This window comes from Chiloscyllium plagiosum, chromosome 15, assembly GCF_004010195.1.
Source record: "Chiloscyllium plagiosum isolate BGI_BamShark_2017 chromosome 15, ASM401019v2, whole genome shotgun sequence".
NCBI classification, from domain to species: Eukaryota; Metazoa; Chordata; class Chondrichthyes; order Orectolobiformes; family Hemiscylliidae; genus Chiloscyllium; species Chiloscyllium plagiosum.
In genome coordinates this window covers 41822194-41840095 of record NC_057724.1, presented here as the reverse complement: position 1 = coordinate 41840095, position 17902 = coordinate 41822194, and the positions used below count along the sequence as shown (strand labels likewise).

The following is a 17902-nucleotide window of genomic DNA, read 5'->3' as shown; positions in this document are numbered from 1 at the left end:
GGGTTGGACGGAAGAGATGGATTTACAGGAATTCATAGAAGAAAAGAACTTTAGCAAATGAATGATGAGGAGTGTTGAAGGTGGAAGTGGTTCAAAAGATTTTTACACATCTCTTCACACAAGTGCTGTAAGGTTGTTGGCCCTCAACTATGTAGTATCAATCAGCTTCATAAGGCCATAAGAAGTAGGAAAAGAAGTAGACCATATGACCGCTTTAAGCCTGTTCTCCTTTTCGATTGCTGGACAAACTTTCCTCATTCCTGAAGAAGGGCTTATGCCCGAAACGTCGATTCTCCTGTTCCCTGGATGCTGCCTGACCTGCTGCGCTGTTCCAGCAACACATTTTCAGTGCTGATCTCCAGCATCTGCAGACCTAACTTTCTCCTCCATTCAGTGTAGATGGTGGCCTAAGTGAGGCTAGAAATCCTTTAGCCAAATGGAAGGTGCTACAGTCACAAAAAGGGGCAGGTATGGTTAACTTGGCTCATGGACTCCTGACTCTTCTTCCAGATATAGTAAAGTTGCTTCAATTCACCCCTTTTATTGAGATTCAAATCAAACATCTCACAGCCACATCAAACATTTTTCTGTTGTTCAGGATGTTTGAGACTAATCCTCTTTAATATATTGCAAACACAGCTAAGTACATTTAGTGCAACAGTACAGTCCTTTATCATGGAAAACCCAGTCCAGAAAATCTGGTCAGTTCAAACATCACTCCTGCTGTTGAAAAATAACACAACAACAGCATTTGGCCCCAGAAAGACAAATGTTTGAATTATCAATTTCCCTTCTCAATGGGAACTCATTTTAACAAAACCAGGTTGACATTGTTACATTAGATGATCAATCTTGTGATTACATTGGGTAATGGTATTTCCCTACACCATTGCCCTATGACACCAGTCAGATAGCGTTCAATCTCTCACGCTGAACAACTATCTGAATTCAACCTCTGTGCATTTGTGCTGACTCTTAATTGCAACTCTCTCTTTGTGTATTTTAAAGACTTTTTTCAGATTTCATCAGTCGAAGGGATTCCAATCCTACACTTCTGAAATCATAGCCTTGATTCAAATGTGGACAAAAGAGCTGAATTTCCGAGGTGAGATGACAATGACTGCCCTCCACATTGAGGAATTTGACTGAGTCATGAAGGAATCCTAGCAAAACTGGAGTCAGTGGAAATCAGGGAAAAACTGTCCACTACTTGGAATCATGCCTATACAAAGGAAGATGTTGGAGGTTAATCATCTCAGTTCTAGGACATCTCTACAGGAATTCCTCAGGATAGTGTTCTAGATCCAACCATCTTCAGCTGCTTCATCAATTATCCTTCTCTTCATTATAATGTCAGAAGTGGGGATGTTTTTGTTCAGCGTCATTTGCAACTCTTCAGATACTGAAGCAATCCATGCCTAAATGCAACAATGTTTGGATAATATTTAGGCTTGGACTGATAAGTGTCGAGATTGTGGTGCTGGAATAGCTCAACAGGTCAGGTAGATCCGAGGAGAAAGAGAATCGACATTTCAGGCTAAGTCCTTCATCAGGAAAGTGGGCAGGCACTGAGGTAGGAGATGTGGCTGTAGTAGCAAGTCTGCTTCAGGATATGGCTGAAGAGCTTCATGGCAGAGGAGATGACCTGGGGGGTGCAGTGAGAGAGGGACTCACTGAGATCCTTGTAAGAGAGAGGAGGAGAACTTCTTAATGGTAGGCATCCTTGGAAGAAGCTATGCAGTAGGGTTGGAATCAACTAGGAAAAAGTGAGAACTGCAGATGATGGAGATCAGAGTTGAGAGTGTGATGCTGGAAAAGCACAGGAGGTCAGGCAGCATCTGAGGAGCAGGTGAATCGATGTTTTGGCCATAAGCCCTTCATCAGGAAATATCCAAAATGTTGATTCTCCTGCTCCTCGGATGCTGCCTGACCTGCTGTGCTTTTCCAGCACCACATTCTCGACTCTGATCTCCAGCATCTGCAGTCCTCACTGTCTCCTTGAACTAATCAGTGGCTAGTAACTTTGCACCATACAAGTGTCAGCCAATGATTGTCTATAATGAGAGAGAATATAACTATCACCCTTTGAAATTCAATGGCATTTCCCTTACTGAGTCGCCCACTATAAACTTCCTGTGGGCTAATTTCAGAATAATGCGTTTAATTCTGGTCTCCCTGCTATAGAAAATATATTGTTAAACTTGAAAGAAAAGATTTGCAAGGATATTGCCAGGACTGGAGAGAAGGAGGCATAAGGTCAGACTGAATTGACTGGGGCTATTTTCCCTGGAACATTGGAGGCTGAGGTGTGACTTTTTGGAGGTTTATATAATCATGAGGGGCATAGATAGGGTGAATAGCTAAAATTGCTTTCCCAGTGTAGAGGAGTTCAAAATGAGAGGGCGTAGTTTAAGGTTAGAGGAAAAAGATGTAAAAGGGACTTAAGGGGTAACTTATTCCTGCAGAGAATGGAATGAACTGCCAGAGGAAGTGGTGGAAGCAGATACAATTAGGACATTTGAAAGGCAGCTGAATGGGTACATGAATAGGAAGGGTTTTGAAGGATATGGCCTAAATGTAGATCAGTTTAGGATATCCAGTTGGCATAGACGAGTTGGAGCGAGGTGTCCGTTTCAATGCTGTCTAACTCAATGGGATTTACCAGGATGTTGCTGGGAATTGAGAGTTTTAAGTTATAAGGAGGGGTTGGATAGGCTGAGATTTTTTTCACTGGAGTATAGGAGGTTCAGGGGTGACCTTATAGAGATTTATAAAATCATTAAGGGTATAGATAAGGTAAATGACAGGTATCTTTTCTCTAGGGTGGATGTTTTTCGACTAAGGAGCAAATTTTAAAGGTGAAAGGAGGAACATTTAAAAAAGACATGTAGGGCATTTTTTTTTTAACACAGAGTCGTTCCAGAAGAAGTGTTAAGAAAAGTTTTGATAATGTATGAATAAGAAATGTTTGGAGAGATAGGGGCCAAGCGCAAGCAGGTGAGACTAGCTTAGTTTGGGATTATGTGAGGATGGGACTGATTGGACGTAAAGGTCTGTTTCTATGCTATACAAACCTAAGCCTTATGACTATAAAATCTTTGGCCAGAAACTGAACTGGACTATCCATATAAGTAGCGGCCACAACAGTGGGTCAAAGACTAAGAATTCTACAGCAAGTGAGTCACCATCACCTCAGCCTGGCCACTATCTCCAAGGTTTAAAGCAGGTGTGTGAAGGAACACTCTTCACTTGCCTGGATAAGTGCAGCTCCAACAAGACTCAAAGGCTTGACACCATCCAGGAAAAAGCAACCCACTTGGTTGACACAATATCCACAAACATTTACTGCTTTCACCACCCCAACGTTTAGTAACAGTAGCATGTACCTTCCACAAGATGCACATTAGAAATTCACCAAAGCTCTTCAACAGCACCTTCTGGCTCATTGTATGTTACATCATTAATACCATCTGTATAAAGTGGTGAAATCTCTTTATACAACAATGAACGCTTTATGCCTATTGTTTGCAAACAATTTTATCACTGTCAGGGAAACTGTATGTTGCATATCAGTTGTAACACTTCCTATTTCTGTTTACTCTGCCATTGCTTTCCTCATAAACATTTAGGTTGTGTGACAGGCACAAAAAATGATTAATATTCAAATATCATTGCATTGGACCAGACACAGATGGCAGATTTGATGTGGATTCTGATCTGTATTTGCTCAGACTAGTTCACCTTCTGGCTCAATGTGAAACTGCATTGATATGATGGGACAAATGCCCTCTTCTGAGCCAGACGTTTTTGATGTTTCTATATGGTGTCAAATTTTATTGTACAGACTAAAACATTTCAGGTTTGATTTCTGTTTTGTACTGAGTTTGCTGAATTCAGCTAGGAAATCAAATATGCTTCTAAACTGGATTTAGGCTTACAACTCTATCTTAAAATCTGCTCCACAATGTCAAGAATGCTGGCATGGTTGGTGGACACATAGCCAAAAGTCACTGAAACAGCATGGATTTAATTGGCCAGATGTACCACATTAAGGATTTATTATCTTTGTAGAAGATTCGAGACAATCATAGAAAGGTTAGCAATGTGGAAAGGTTGCTGGTGAATGCAGTTTTCTTCACTGGAGCATGAAAAGTAATTTTTAAAAATTAGAAAAAATGGAAACAGGCATTTTAAATTGATTGGAAGAACAGAGAGATGTAAAGATTCAGTTGTCCAAGGGATGCAGTGCTGATGGAAAAGAATGTAACAAAAATTGAGATTTTAATTTTAATGCAGGGATTTTGAATTTAAAAGTATACAATTGATATGGACATTGAAATTGCAATGGAAATGCTATGGCAGATGTTAGAAAATAAAACAGTACAGCAGAGGAACTGGCCCTTCAGCCTGCCATGTCTGTGCCAACCATGATGCCATTCTAAACTAATCCCATCTGTATGCCCATGATATGTACCCCTCTATTCCTTGCCTGTTTATGTGTTTGTCTAAATGCCTCTTAAACATTGTTATTTTATCCACTTCTACTGCCTTCCCTGGTATCATGTACCAAGCACACACCACTCTCTGTGTAAAAGTCTCACCTCATCTCCTTTAAACGTTCCCCCCCTCACCTTAAACCACACCCCCTAATATTTTTACATTTCCACCCTGGGGAAAAAAGACTCTGACTATCCATCCTATCGATGCCTTTCAGAATTTTATGTTTCTATCAGGTCATCCCTGAACTTTTGACGATCTAGTGAAAACAATCCAAGTTTATCCAACCTCTCCTTATAGCTAATATACTTCAATATAGCCAACATCCTGGTAAACCTGGCATAGTCTAGGTGACTGCTTTGTGGAAGACCTATGTGCTGTCTGCAACTTCCAGTTGCCTGCCACTTCAACACACCACCTTGTTACCTGGCCAACTTCTCTTTCTCAAAAATGCTGCAGTGCTATAGCGTAGCTCAATGCAAACTGGAAGAACAACACTTTATTTTCCACTTGGGAACTCTATAGTCTTCTGCACTCAATATCGAGTTCAACAATTTTAGGGCTTCAGACACCTTTCTCATGTCCTACCTCAATCCCCACACACTTGGCCTTGTTATCACAAGGTCTTCTATTACACACAACTCATAGTTAACCATTAATAGTCCCCATTAGCTACTATTCATTTTCCTGGGTTGACCATTATCCACTCCTTTGTCTGGCCAACTGTCCTCCTCTCTCTTTGGGCTTTATCTCCATCCATCATTTACTCTCTCACCCCAACCAATCTTCTGCATAAAAAGCAACTTTTTCCCAGCTATCATCAGTTCTGAAGAGGAGTCACTGGACCTGAAATGTTAAGTCTGATTTCTCTCTATAGATGCTGCCAGACCTACTGAGGTTTTTCAGTGATTTCTGTTTCTGATTTCCAGCATCCGCAATTCTTTCAGTTTTTTTTTATCCTGGTTACCTCTTTTGCACTCTCTCCAAAACCTCCACATCCTTTGCTGAAGGGACAAAAGGGAGAAATGAAAGATTGAAGAGGCAAAAGTAAATACCACAGCCGAAGTTTGTGGTGAAAACCAAACAAAAAAATTTTTTAAAAAGGACCTTCAAAATCCTTGGTTGATGTTCTGTAATGTTAGGATTTCTAGCTACTCATCCATTAGGAACTACTCACACTTGGAATTTGCAGTTCACCATCTTAACGGTTGAGATTCATCATATTCATTAACCCCTCTTCTAGAGACCTCCAAAAGCACTCACTGTTACTGTTTACAACGTCAAGGTTAATATTTGTCATGTGGCTGCAGACTGGTATAATTAGTATTACTTACCTATGTATGAAGTATATTAGGCCAATCAGTAGAAAAGATACAAGATCAATTACTATCCATATTGCTTTATATGCTCCAGGAGTCTGAAAGCAAAACATAATAACAGAAATTAATGAAATTTGCCTACAATTAGTGTAATTGTGTTCCTAGGAGACAGCAAGAGTCTACATCAGTCACTATGGGATATTAGATGTTGGTATAAGCCAACACTAACAGAGCAAAGTGTAGCAATCTGGTTCCCATTTCTCTGAAGTTAAAAGGAAAAGCAAGATTACTGCTTGATAAATATGAAAATAGCACTTAAGACACTCAAGAATATATTTTCACCCCTTGTGTACAATTGGTGTAACTGAATAGTTATTTATGCTCCGATGGTATATCAAAAATCTACACTTACATTTGAAAATTAAATTCTGTTCCATATTTGGAGGTGATAGCACACTAAAATCTTTGAAAAATGTGGTCTTTCCTTGTAAAATATCCAGAATCACCACAGATCCAGTGAAATACCCTTGTTATCAAGTGGGCAGTCAATCAAGGAAGTACAGTTGAAACTGGGTACGAAAAATGACAAAGCTATTGTATTTGGAATATCTGTGAATTTGCAAAACACAGCTCTGCATTTTTTGTATTAAGTGAACCACCATATCATTAAAAAAATTAAAGAATTGTTATTGACATCAGGGGTAGAAATTCAGAAGGCAAAAAGTCAGTTGCAGAATCCTAGAATCGCTACAATTTGGATGCAGGCCATTCAACGCATCAAATCCACACGGACTCTCTGAATAGTATCCCACCAAGACCCACCATCCTATCCCTGTAAAGATGGTAAAATAATAACCGTATCGCATGGGGTCTAGACCTTTTAAGTGCACTAGTCACAGGTGCTTGACATGGATTGCAAATTTGCAGATTCTGAAGGAGTTGTGGAAAATAACTAGTAGCCAGGTACTTCTCATATCCACATGTTACAGAGCTATGTGGATCAAACTGCCACAGTTGATAGTTTGCCTGATGATGGATAAATCAGTTCTGATCATCAATATGATGCCATTAGTCTGAAAGGACAAAAGTGAGTACTAAAATCAGCTATTCACTAGAAGGGAATAGTCAATGAAGAAATAGATTTATTATAATTAGAGCAGGGAAGGCCACTGGAAAATGTGAATGCTGAATGAAGGTACAGGGTGAGGGGCAGAGGCAGAAGATTAGGCTCAAGAATTGGGAACATGCAGTACAAAGATGGAAGGAAAGAAAAGACAATGTAAGCTCAAACAGTACATTTGGGAGTGAATATGCCCGTAGAAAAAGATCATGAAACATTGGAAGGAATTTTGAGAAAAGGAGGTGAATATTTATTGTCTAATGTATTCCATTGTCTACACATTATTAGTACCAGTAAGCGATTTTGCCAAATACTTTTGTTATCTAAACAACATTGCAAATATATCATTACAAACAAGGTCAAGAGTTATGTACATGTCCCCTTTCCTCTGGTGAACTGTCAATACCAGATCCAACATTGCTCAGGAGTTCACCCATACGAAATGAATGAACCTTCTCTGCAAAAATTAGTGGAGTTAGCACACTTTAATTGGTTGGGTGATATAATAATAGCTGATGAAAAATTTACCACAATGTTTTCTTATTGTTACCATACAAACATGGTGATCCTGAGGTGTGTGGGGCTCTGTCTTTGCAATACATATGTTGCCTATTCTTAGTAGGCTCATTTAAATGATTATATTGTTTAAAATTTCAGTGGCTGCACTGCACCCAATTAGATTAATAGGGTGTGCTGAGAAATTTCTAGGTTTAAAAAAATGCATCCAGTTATTTTACTTATTTATACATACAAAAATGATTTCAATTCCAAGAAAAGTCATCAATCTAAAATGGTTAACTCTGGTTTTCTCTTCCCAGATGCTTCCAAAAATGCTGGCCATTTCTAGCATTTTCTATTTTTATTATCGATTTCAAGCATGTGCTATATTTTATTAAACAATTTGCAGACATTGTACAAAATTAATTTCCTCTGGGATTGATCACTTGTTTCTTGATATTTCTATCCTGAAGCCTCAGACATTCCTAGATCAAATCTTACTTAGGACATTCGTGAATGAAAGGAGCATGTCTCTTCAAGAAGCCTGGGAATTACTTCAAACATGGCTCCTATACAGGGTGAATGTGCCTCTCACAGAGTGGTTTTAACTGATGTGTGAATGACTTTGTTGTCTCCCATGACATGAAAGATTGGATGTGAATATTATGGTATTGATGAATCCAATGGAAGTTTATTGCAACTAACAATTATATATAAATATTGCATTCCTCAGTCACATAGGTATCTGCACTAATATTAGGCTGTTACATTACAACAGGTATATTTCTGGTAGAGGATCATGCTTCAAATGATTCAAGATAAAACAGACTATGATATTTTGTACCGTCTGGTTGCATGCTGTGATATTGTGATGGTATCATGACCATGTCTCTTTAAAGTATTCTGACACACTGACCATGCATCACAACCTAACAGAGGGCTTGGAAGGACAGAAATATTTTTCCATCATGTCTCCCAAAGGTATGTTAAAAAACCTGCAGGTTGGAATCCCAGCATATCCTGGTCTCACCCCACATTCCTGGACCATTCCAGATAAACATCACCATCTTCGGTAGTGTAGTGGTTATTAATCCCGCTTGTCACACAGAAGACCAGGGTTCAATCCCCCGCTGGGCAGGGACGAGAGTTTTATGGGTGGCACAGGGACACAGTAGTTAGCACTGCTGCCTCATAGCACCAGGGTCCCAGGTTCGATTCCAGCCTCGGTCGACTGTGTGGAGTTTGCACATTCTCCCTGTGTCTGCGTGGGTTTCCTCTGGGTGCTCTGGTTTCCTCCCACAGTCCAAAGATGTGCAGGTCAGGTGAATTGGCCATGGTAAATTGCCCATAGTGTGAGGTGCATTAGTTATGGGAAATGGTTCTGCTTGGGTTACTCTTCAGAGGGTAGGTACGGACTGGTTGGGCCGAAGGGCCTGTTTCCACAATGTAGGGAATCTAATCTAATCTAAATACTCTGCTTTCTGTCTTATGTGACCATGAGAATTTCAGGGCAGGTATATTCCTATCTGATTACTCACTGGATAAAATCATCTGATTTGCTCCATTGCAGATGACACATTTTGTCCTTGGATAGTTGTTTAAGAAAAGAAAGCTCAATTTTGCTATTTATAAGTATCACAAAAATCAATTGCCTCCTATCTATATCCATTAGTTACTCCAAGGGTGAATGAAGGAACATAATTTGTTCCAGGACTAACTTCATTTCATTGCTGACACCCCACTGTGGACCTGCAAGCTCCACAATTTTTACTTGTTTAAAAGTCTCACTTACAATATGCCAAATAGGTTCTTGCATATTCTTGAAGATATGACAGGCATTGGTCGTAACAGAGTTCACTTTGGCACACCACAGCGTGGAGAACAGCCAACGTTCATTGACAACATAAAGGTTTGTGCTGATGTTCTTTTCTGCATAGTTCCTGGAGGTACATAACAATGTGACAATGTTTGAGTTAATTAATTCTAATAAGATAACAAATTACACTGAAGGAGAAAGCTTGACCTCTCTTTCATAGCAGAAATTCGCTGATTTATTAGAAGTAAAATTATTTTTCTGACGCCATCTAGTGGACATGTTTGAAAACACAAAGGTTTCTGGCACATGGCTCCAGATTTATACAAGAATGAAGAAGGTATGTCATTTCCATCCCATTTTTTCTGTAAACCTAACAAGTTCAAACAGAATACTAATAAGAAACCATTTAACACTTGCTTTCTGTGCAACCCTCTCCCAAATAATGTAATTTCCTTAACATTGTAGTTCAAACAGAAGTTAACTGCTGTTTGCTAAACTAGATTTGCACCAACAGGGCACTGGGAAATTCATAATGTGCCATTGTTATCCCAGTACAATATCACTGAAGTTCTTCTGGAGGCTGATGAGGTTGTATTGAAAAGGGGCTTACCTGTGAGGCTTAGATAGACCTACACCAACTAAATTGGGCTGACTTTTCTTTCAGTACTTAACCTCGTCATTAACCTTGAAAAAGGTGCCTAAAAACACTTAGCAATTAGTGGGGTGAATTTCCCCTTCCCCAACAATAGATTGAATTTGCTGCAAAGTCAAAGGATCCTGGGCATTTTAGCAAGTCATATTTGCAAATAGTGTAAGCATCCAATCATAGTGAATTATTTTCATAGGCAACAAGCCAGAAAGTTGAAAACTGTGGTGCTGGAAAAGTACAGCAGGTCAGACGGCATCTGAGGAGCATGAGAATCAGGAGTGATGAAGGGCTTATGCCTGAAACATCGATCCTACTGCTCCTTCGGTATTACCCGACCTGCTGTGCTTTTCCAACGCCACACTTTTTGACTCTGATCTCCAGCATCGGCAGTCTGCACTTTCTCCTAACAAGGCAGGAAGTAAAATTCACAGATTATTCTTTACAATTCATTTATGTTTTCAGAAATGTAAATAAATGTTTGGCTAAGGCAGAAGTTACACATCTTAACTTATAAGATAACTTCCATTAAAATAACTTCCATTTTGAAATTACGCAGTGATGATTTATATTTCTGGACATAGACATTTGGCTGAGGATTTTGGGTTTGCACTCATCAGGATAAATGGAAACATACAATCACAAAATAATTACATACTGGAGGAAATGTTGCTGATTGGCTGGCAAATTAACTGATGGGCAAGGCAATGCTATGTTGTTTTATGTTAGTAACTACTGCCCTCAGTCCAAAAAGACATTCTGTCCAATACACAATAGAGCAACATCATTTATAAAGTTCAGTGCTCATACAATGCTAAGTATTTAGGACATATTTTCCTGGTGCTTAGGTGATTGGAACAACATGTTCCTTTAGTTGTTCATAACAGGCAGAGCAGAGACTGTATTCACGAAACCCATGCTAGCAAAACCTAAAACAAAATGTTGACGTTTGGATGTGATTCAGCAGCTGGGCAGCACTTATCAGACAATCCTGAGTGGGTAGATAGTTACAAAATGATTTTGAGATAATCGGTTGAGGTTATAATGTAGCTCAAGTTCACTGCGTAGAACCATCACATATTCATACGCAGGGACCCATTCTCTGAAAACAAAAGTAATATAGAGTCATAGAGATGTACAGCACAGAAACACACCCTTTGGTCCAACCAGTCCATGCCGACCAGATATCCCAACCCAATCTAGTCCCACCTGCCACCACCCGGCCCATATCCCTCCAAACCCTTCCTATTCATATACCCATCCAAATGCCTCTTAAATGTTGCAATTGTACCAGCCTCCACCACTTCCTCTGGCAGCTCATTCCATCTGAACACCTCCAGTCCAAATGAAGCAAAACAAAAGTTTCAAAGATAAAAGGGGATCTAAGCAAAGATTCAGAGAGGTATTAAAATGGTGACAATGCAGTCAGCTCCTTCCTTCAGCTCTCATGGACTCTGCAAAGCCCAAATATTACTGAACAAATCACCGTGGTCATTAGCAAGAAACTCACAGTATATACAAGCCAGATTCAGAGAACTCAATGATTCAGATACTAGTACCTCTCATCTGAAAGCGACAGAAGGGATGGGAAAGGATGGGACATTTCTACATCACAAACCCACTGGCATGAGGGATTTGCATTACCAAAGTTTATACCAGCCCCCACTGCATATCATCCGAAAAATATTTGGTGGATTTTTTACATGCAACAGATTCAGTAGGCTCTCTGTTCTCTAACTACACACACGATCAAAGGACCACAATCAACTTCAGTGTATAAAAATGGTTTTAAAGACAAGCAGATTAACAAAAACACTCAGAGGATTCTGGTTACACTGGAATCACTGGGAAAGGAGAGTTAATCATCATGGAGAGTGTCTGAAATTCTCTGATGTACAAATACTTTACCTTTCTAAAATTGCAGTGGAAGATGGGAGCTGATAGTTCCCCATTGCTCAATGGCAACATTTTGGCCAATCAGAATTGACTTGGAAATTACTTTGCACCCTTTTCCTTTTGCATCAAAACTGTTGTAATCATTGGATATTCTTACCTTTGTCTTAATGAGTGTAAGGGTAAAAGCATTGGCAACATATCTTTCTTTTCAGCTATATTCAAGTTTTTGTACTTCCATTGAAGAAAAACTATAATGAAGTTTGATAGTCCACAAATATGCAGTTCACTGTTCACAGCCAGTGAGGGCACTTAGAATAGTTGTGAACTTAGAACTCCATTAAATATTCAGCTATACATCATTCAGTAAAGTCTAATTTTTCAAGATTTTTTAGCAAAGGATAAAGAAACAAAAGTGGAGTTTTTGACAATTCAATGATTACTTAGGGATTGAATTCTGAAAGGACCCTTACAGTGCATCCTGTAGAAGAGAATAAAGTATTATTAACAATTTCCTACACATATATATGTATGGACTCACAATATTGCTATCGGTTATGGTAATGACAAAGCACACTTTTGAGCTTGGAGCAGCAAAGGCTGAGCAGGGGCCTGATTGACGTTTACAAAATTATAAGGAGCAAGATATGGTCAATAGGAATAAACTTTTCCTTTGGTAGAGAAGCCAATAATCAGGTGGCATATGTTGCAGATAAAAGGCTGGAGGTTTAGAGAGAATTTAAGACTTCTTTTTCACCCAGAGAGTGGTGGGTATCTGGAACTCACTGCCTGAAAGGGTGCTAGGGATGGGAACCATCACAACATTTAAGAAATATTTAGATGAACATTTGAAATACCATAGTACATAAAACTATGGGCCAAGTATTGGAAAAATATGATTACAACAGGTAGGCGCTTGATGACCAGCATGAACAAAATGGACCAAAAGGTCTCTTTCTATGTGTAATGCTCTATAACTAATGTTTTACCCATTTCCACCACATTAAAATCCTACCATTTATGTTTTGAAACCTATTTTACTCTGGTTGCAAAACACGATCTTGTAATATTCACATTTACTTTGGAAGCATTCATGAGAAGTTCAGGCAGGTAGTGTACAACATGGAACAGATTTTCTGATGATTGGCAAGTTCACGTAAAATACTGCCGCCCTTCATATTTTGGAAACAAGAGAACACTGCTTCTCTGACGGGAGATTCTGTTCAAAATTATTGGGGAGGGGGGAAGAAATCCATATCACTTTTCACAGCAGTCAACTACTGTATTCTGAACTTTGAAGGTCTCGAATCACAGACAGTGACTTTGACAGCTGCTATCATATGATAAGTACGTAAGGTAAGTGTAAGGTTAGGGCATCATGAAGATAGGGTGCCAGACTTTGAGGGGGTAGGGCACCAGGTAAATAGGGATCAAGGTGGTATTGGGCGCCAAGTCGGCATGGGGTAGAGTGCCAGGTGGGTATGATGTAAAGTGGTTGAGTGCCAGATGGTGGTGTGCCAAGTGTGTAGAGGTAGTTGCTTGGAGATAATATGTTATGTGAGTAGGTGCCAAGTTTGTAGGGGGTAGGGAGCCAGGGAGTAGGGTCCCAGGGTGAAGATGATAAGGACACAAGAGCTGGAAAGTGTGCTGGTGCCTGAGAAATGAAGGAAGATTGGGTCGAGAATGTAGAATGAGACAATGGGGCACTCGGGTCTGGAGCTGAACTCAGCTGAACTGGGGCTCACCCTCAACAATTTCTCCTTTGAATCCTCCCACTTTCTCCAGGCCAAAGGAGTAGCCATGGGCACCCGCATGGGTCCCAGCTATGCCTGCCTCTTTGTCGGGAGCATGAAAGCGTCCATCTTCCACAGCATCTACACCAGCATCATTCCCCACCTTTTCTTTCGCTACATTGATGACTATATCAACGCCACCTTGTACTCCAACAAGGAGGTTGAACAGTTCATCAACTTCATGAATACCTTCCAACCTGACCTCAAGTTCACCAGGACCATCGTGGACATCTTCCTCCCTATCCTGGACCTCTCCATCTCCATTTCCGGTGAATAACTCAACATGTACATTTACTTCAAACCCACCGACTTGCACAGTGACCTGGACTATATCTCCTCCCACCCTATCTCCTGTAAAAATGCAATTTCTTGCTACCACTTCCTCAGCCTCCACCGCATCTGTTCCCAGGATGACCAATTACACCAAAAAAAATCCCAGATGGTCTCCTTCTTCAAGGACTGCAATTTCACCTCCCACATGGTCAACGATGTCCTCCAGTGCCTCTCCTCCACTTCCCGCACCTTTGCCTTTGAATCCCACATTTCCAATCACAACAAGGACAGAAACTGCACTCCCCCGCCCCCTCCAGTCTTCACTTTCCACCTCACCAACCTCAAGATACAACGCATCATGCTCCATCATTTCCACCACCTACAATTAGACCCCACCACCAGAGACATATTTTCCTCATCACTCCTATCTGCATTCCGCAGAGACCATTCTCTCTGCGACTCCCTTGATAGGTCCATGATCCCCAACAACCCACCCTTCACTCTTGGCACCTTCCCTAGTCATCGCAAGAGGTGTAAAACCTATGCCCACATCTCCCTCCCCCTCCTCCCGCACATCAATCTCAGGCTCCAAAGAATCATTCCACATACAGCAGAGATTTTCCTGCACCTCTACACGTCATCTACTCTGTTCATTGCTCCTGATGTGGTCTTCTGTACTTTGGGGGGACAGGATTCCAACTTGCGGAATGCTTCAGACACACGCACTAAACAACCCCAACAGCCTGTGACTGAACAATTCAACTCCCCCTCCCACTCTGTCCAAGGACATTAAGACCTGGGCCTGCTCCAATACCAGATTCTGGCCACCTGATGTGTCATCTTCTGCCTTGGGACCCTCCAACCACATGGGGTCTGTGTTGATTTCACCTATTTCCTCATCTCCCTTCCCTCCACCTTATACCAGACTCAACCCTTCAACTCGATATGGTGTGGGGCTTGAGACTTTTGAGGTCCAGAGTAGAGTGGGGTTGCCAGTCCCAAGTGATGAAATGATGGTGTCTGGTTTGGGTCTAGGAATGCAAGTGTACTGGCGTTTTGTAGTTGGAGTTAGAGTCATAGAGTCACAGAGATGTACAGCATGAAAACAGACCCTTTGGTCCAACCTGTCCATGCCGACCAGATATCCCAACCCAATCTAATCCCACCTGCCAGCACCCGGCCCATATCCCTCCAAACCCTTCCTATTCATATACCCATCCAGATGCTTTTTAAATATTGCAATTGTACCAGCCTCCACCACATCCTAATTGAGTGAGATGACTATAAGGTCAGAGTTGAGTAATTACTCAGACGTTAGGCTATGTAATAAACAGTCGAACACTTTCTGAGTAACTTTAATTAACTGATCATTTTGAATTCTATGATTCAAATGTATATTTTTGAAGGGTTTCCAAGTGTAGAGAAATTGCACAGCAGAATCTTCAATTTCAAGCTTAATTCCCTCTCAGTCTGCTATGATAGAAATTCTGCACAGTTCCCATGTGCAACTCCTATCCGTGCTGGAATAATAACTGACTGGCCATCAAAACATTCAGGGCTGTATCCTGTCTAAAACAAAAAAAGTAATGGTCATACAGTCATAGAGATGTACAGCACGGAAACAGACCCTTCAGTTCAACTTGTCCATGCTGACCAGATATCCTAACCTAAACTAGTTCCATTTGCCAGCACTTAGCCCATATCCCTCTAAACCCTTCCTATTCATATTTCCATCCAGGTGCCTTGTAAATGTTGTAATTGTACCAGCCCCCACTACTTCCTCTGGCCACTCATTCCACACAAGCACAACCTTCTGTGAAAAATTTGCCCCTTTGGTTCCTTTTATATCTTTCCCATCTCACCCTAAACCTATGCCCTCTATTCCCCCACCCCAGGGAAAAGACCTTCTGTATTTATCCTATCCATGCCCCTCATGATTTTACAAACCTCTATAAGGTCACCCCTCAGCCTTTGACTCTCCTCCCTATTGTTCAAATCCTCGAACCCTGGCAACACCCTTGTAATTTTTTTCTAAACCCTTTCAAGTTTCACAACATCCTTCCGATAGGAAGGAGACCAGAATTGCATGTAATATTCCAAAAGTGGCCTAACCAACTTCCTGCACATCTGCAACATGACTGCCCAACTCCTATACTCAATACTCTGACCAATAAAGGAAAGCATACCAAATGCTTTCTTCACTATCCTATCTACCTGCGACTCCACTTTCAAGGAGCTAATAACCTGCATTCTTTGTTCAGCAACACTCCATAGAACCTTACAATTAAGTTATAATTCCTGCTAAGATTTGTTTTTCCAAAGTGCAGTATCTCATATTTATCTAAATTAAACTCCATCTGCTACTCCTCAGCCCATTGGCCCTTTTGATCAAGATCCTGTTGTACTCTGAGGTCAACATGAATTGAATTCATGTTGCTAATATTGAGACTCTCTATTAAGAATGTGATTTCACAAAATTACATTTATACAATAACAGGTCACCAAAAATATCTCTATTGAATCTTCAAAGAAATAGATCAAATTGTGACTTTAGTGACAATTGCCTGCAGTCTTCTGTGATCTATTTATGAACATTTTCTGATCAGGTTCTAGTATTTAGGCTCATTTTTGTATATTCAAAGCATCTTACCTGATCTCCATGAAACTAATGTTACTATAGCGAATATTGATGGTGTGAATGTTCTGCCTTTGCAGTGTCTCTGGGTCAAGCTTTTCTCCCACAATCTTCTGGAAATCTTTGGGGGTGCTATTTTTATTGTCGGGTAACCATAAGATCTACAGAGAATGAAGTATGAAAGGTTGTTCAGAGAAGAGTATATTCACTGTGGCATTCTTTACTCCTATCCACAAGCCTGAAATTTCTAAAACCTTTTATCTCACAATTTTCCAATAGGTTGTCTCACATTTTCAGTGGTGAGGTCAGGTGTAGATGTGCATTGATAATAGGGCTTGTGGTTAATATATTAGTATTCTGAAACCTCAAGAACACACTGTTATTTTTCTAAGTGAGATTTAGGAGGAGACATAAATCTGTTTCTGTTCAGTTACCTGCAGAAGGTGAATTAAAATCACATGTCAAATTGTGCTCAGCAATTAATACTCTGACAACACAAGTTCAAGTCTCACCATGGTAACTGGTGAGCTTTGAATTCAATTAAGTTTGGTAAAATGAGGCAAGTAATTAAAGTTCATATTAAAACACACAGCACAATAGATAAATGTGACAATAAGCATTTTTTCTTAAACATGAAGAGAAATGAAGTTGATACTGCAGGCATGATGCAGTACGAAGGCAGTTCCGTGGGAAAATAAGAATATAGGTTGTAAAACTAATGACTGTTATGGCTTGAGTCAATAACCTAAGGGTGATAGGAAACAGATAGAAGGAATGGTTTCTGGTCACAATGATAGCTTCAATCTTAGAGCTGATGAGGAGATAAGAGAAGCATCAACAGATGTAAGTGCTAAAATAATTGATTCAATATTAGAGAAAGAGTTTGCTGAAGTTTGCCATGACAGTTACTTGCAACTTGTGCTTGAAAGTCACGTCTGTAATTGCTGAACTTTACAAGGTTTGAAGTGTCTCATTTAAACCCAAACAATTTTGTGCTGCAAGCAAGTCCTCATAATAACAATCAGTGACATTAGATTGAGTGTTGACATAAAAGGAAGGGTGAATAAATTCATTTTACCACCATTACATAGGGAAGTCAGCCTTCAAATTGGCAGCTGATGAGCTGATTTGAGAATCTGAGCCAAGCAATAGGTCACTGGGTTCATTAATTAGAGAAAATGTGGCGGCTCGATTGAGGTTTTGTTTTCTTGGGTAAACAAGAAGGTATCATTGCAATTGGTTTTAGGGTAAACTGAAGCAAATTGATAAATGGCCAGGGGGTAAAATGCAGGCGATTGTTTCCTGGAAAGGAGAATCACATGGGTGTGATATGAACTGTCTGATTTTACATATTTTCACTTTAATTTGTTTTAAATTGTTGAGTTAATAATGGATTTTCTGTGTATCTGAAA

General features: G+C 40.2%; 1 protein-coding gene across 1 annotated transcript in view; it reads right to left on the bottom strand.

Moving 5' to 3' along the window:
* The window catches only part of gdpd2 (glycerophosphodiester phosphodiesterase domain containing 2), a 104231-nt gene that overhangs the window by 20901 nt on the left and 65428 nt on the right, over window positions 1–17902 (bottom strand). Inside the window, exons 11-13 of the mRNA XM_043704773.1 lie at window positions 16506–16651; window positions 9227–9374; window positions 5832–5914 (exon numbers count right to left, since the gene is read on the bottom strand). Of these exons, the coding sequence (XP_043560708.1) occupies window positions 5832–5914; window positions 9227–9374; window positions 16506–16651 (377 nt within the window). The remainder of the gene's footprint in view (window positions 1–5831; window positions 5915–9226; window positions 9375–16505; window positions 16652–17902) is intronic.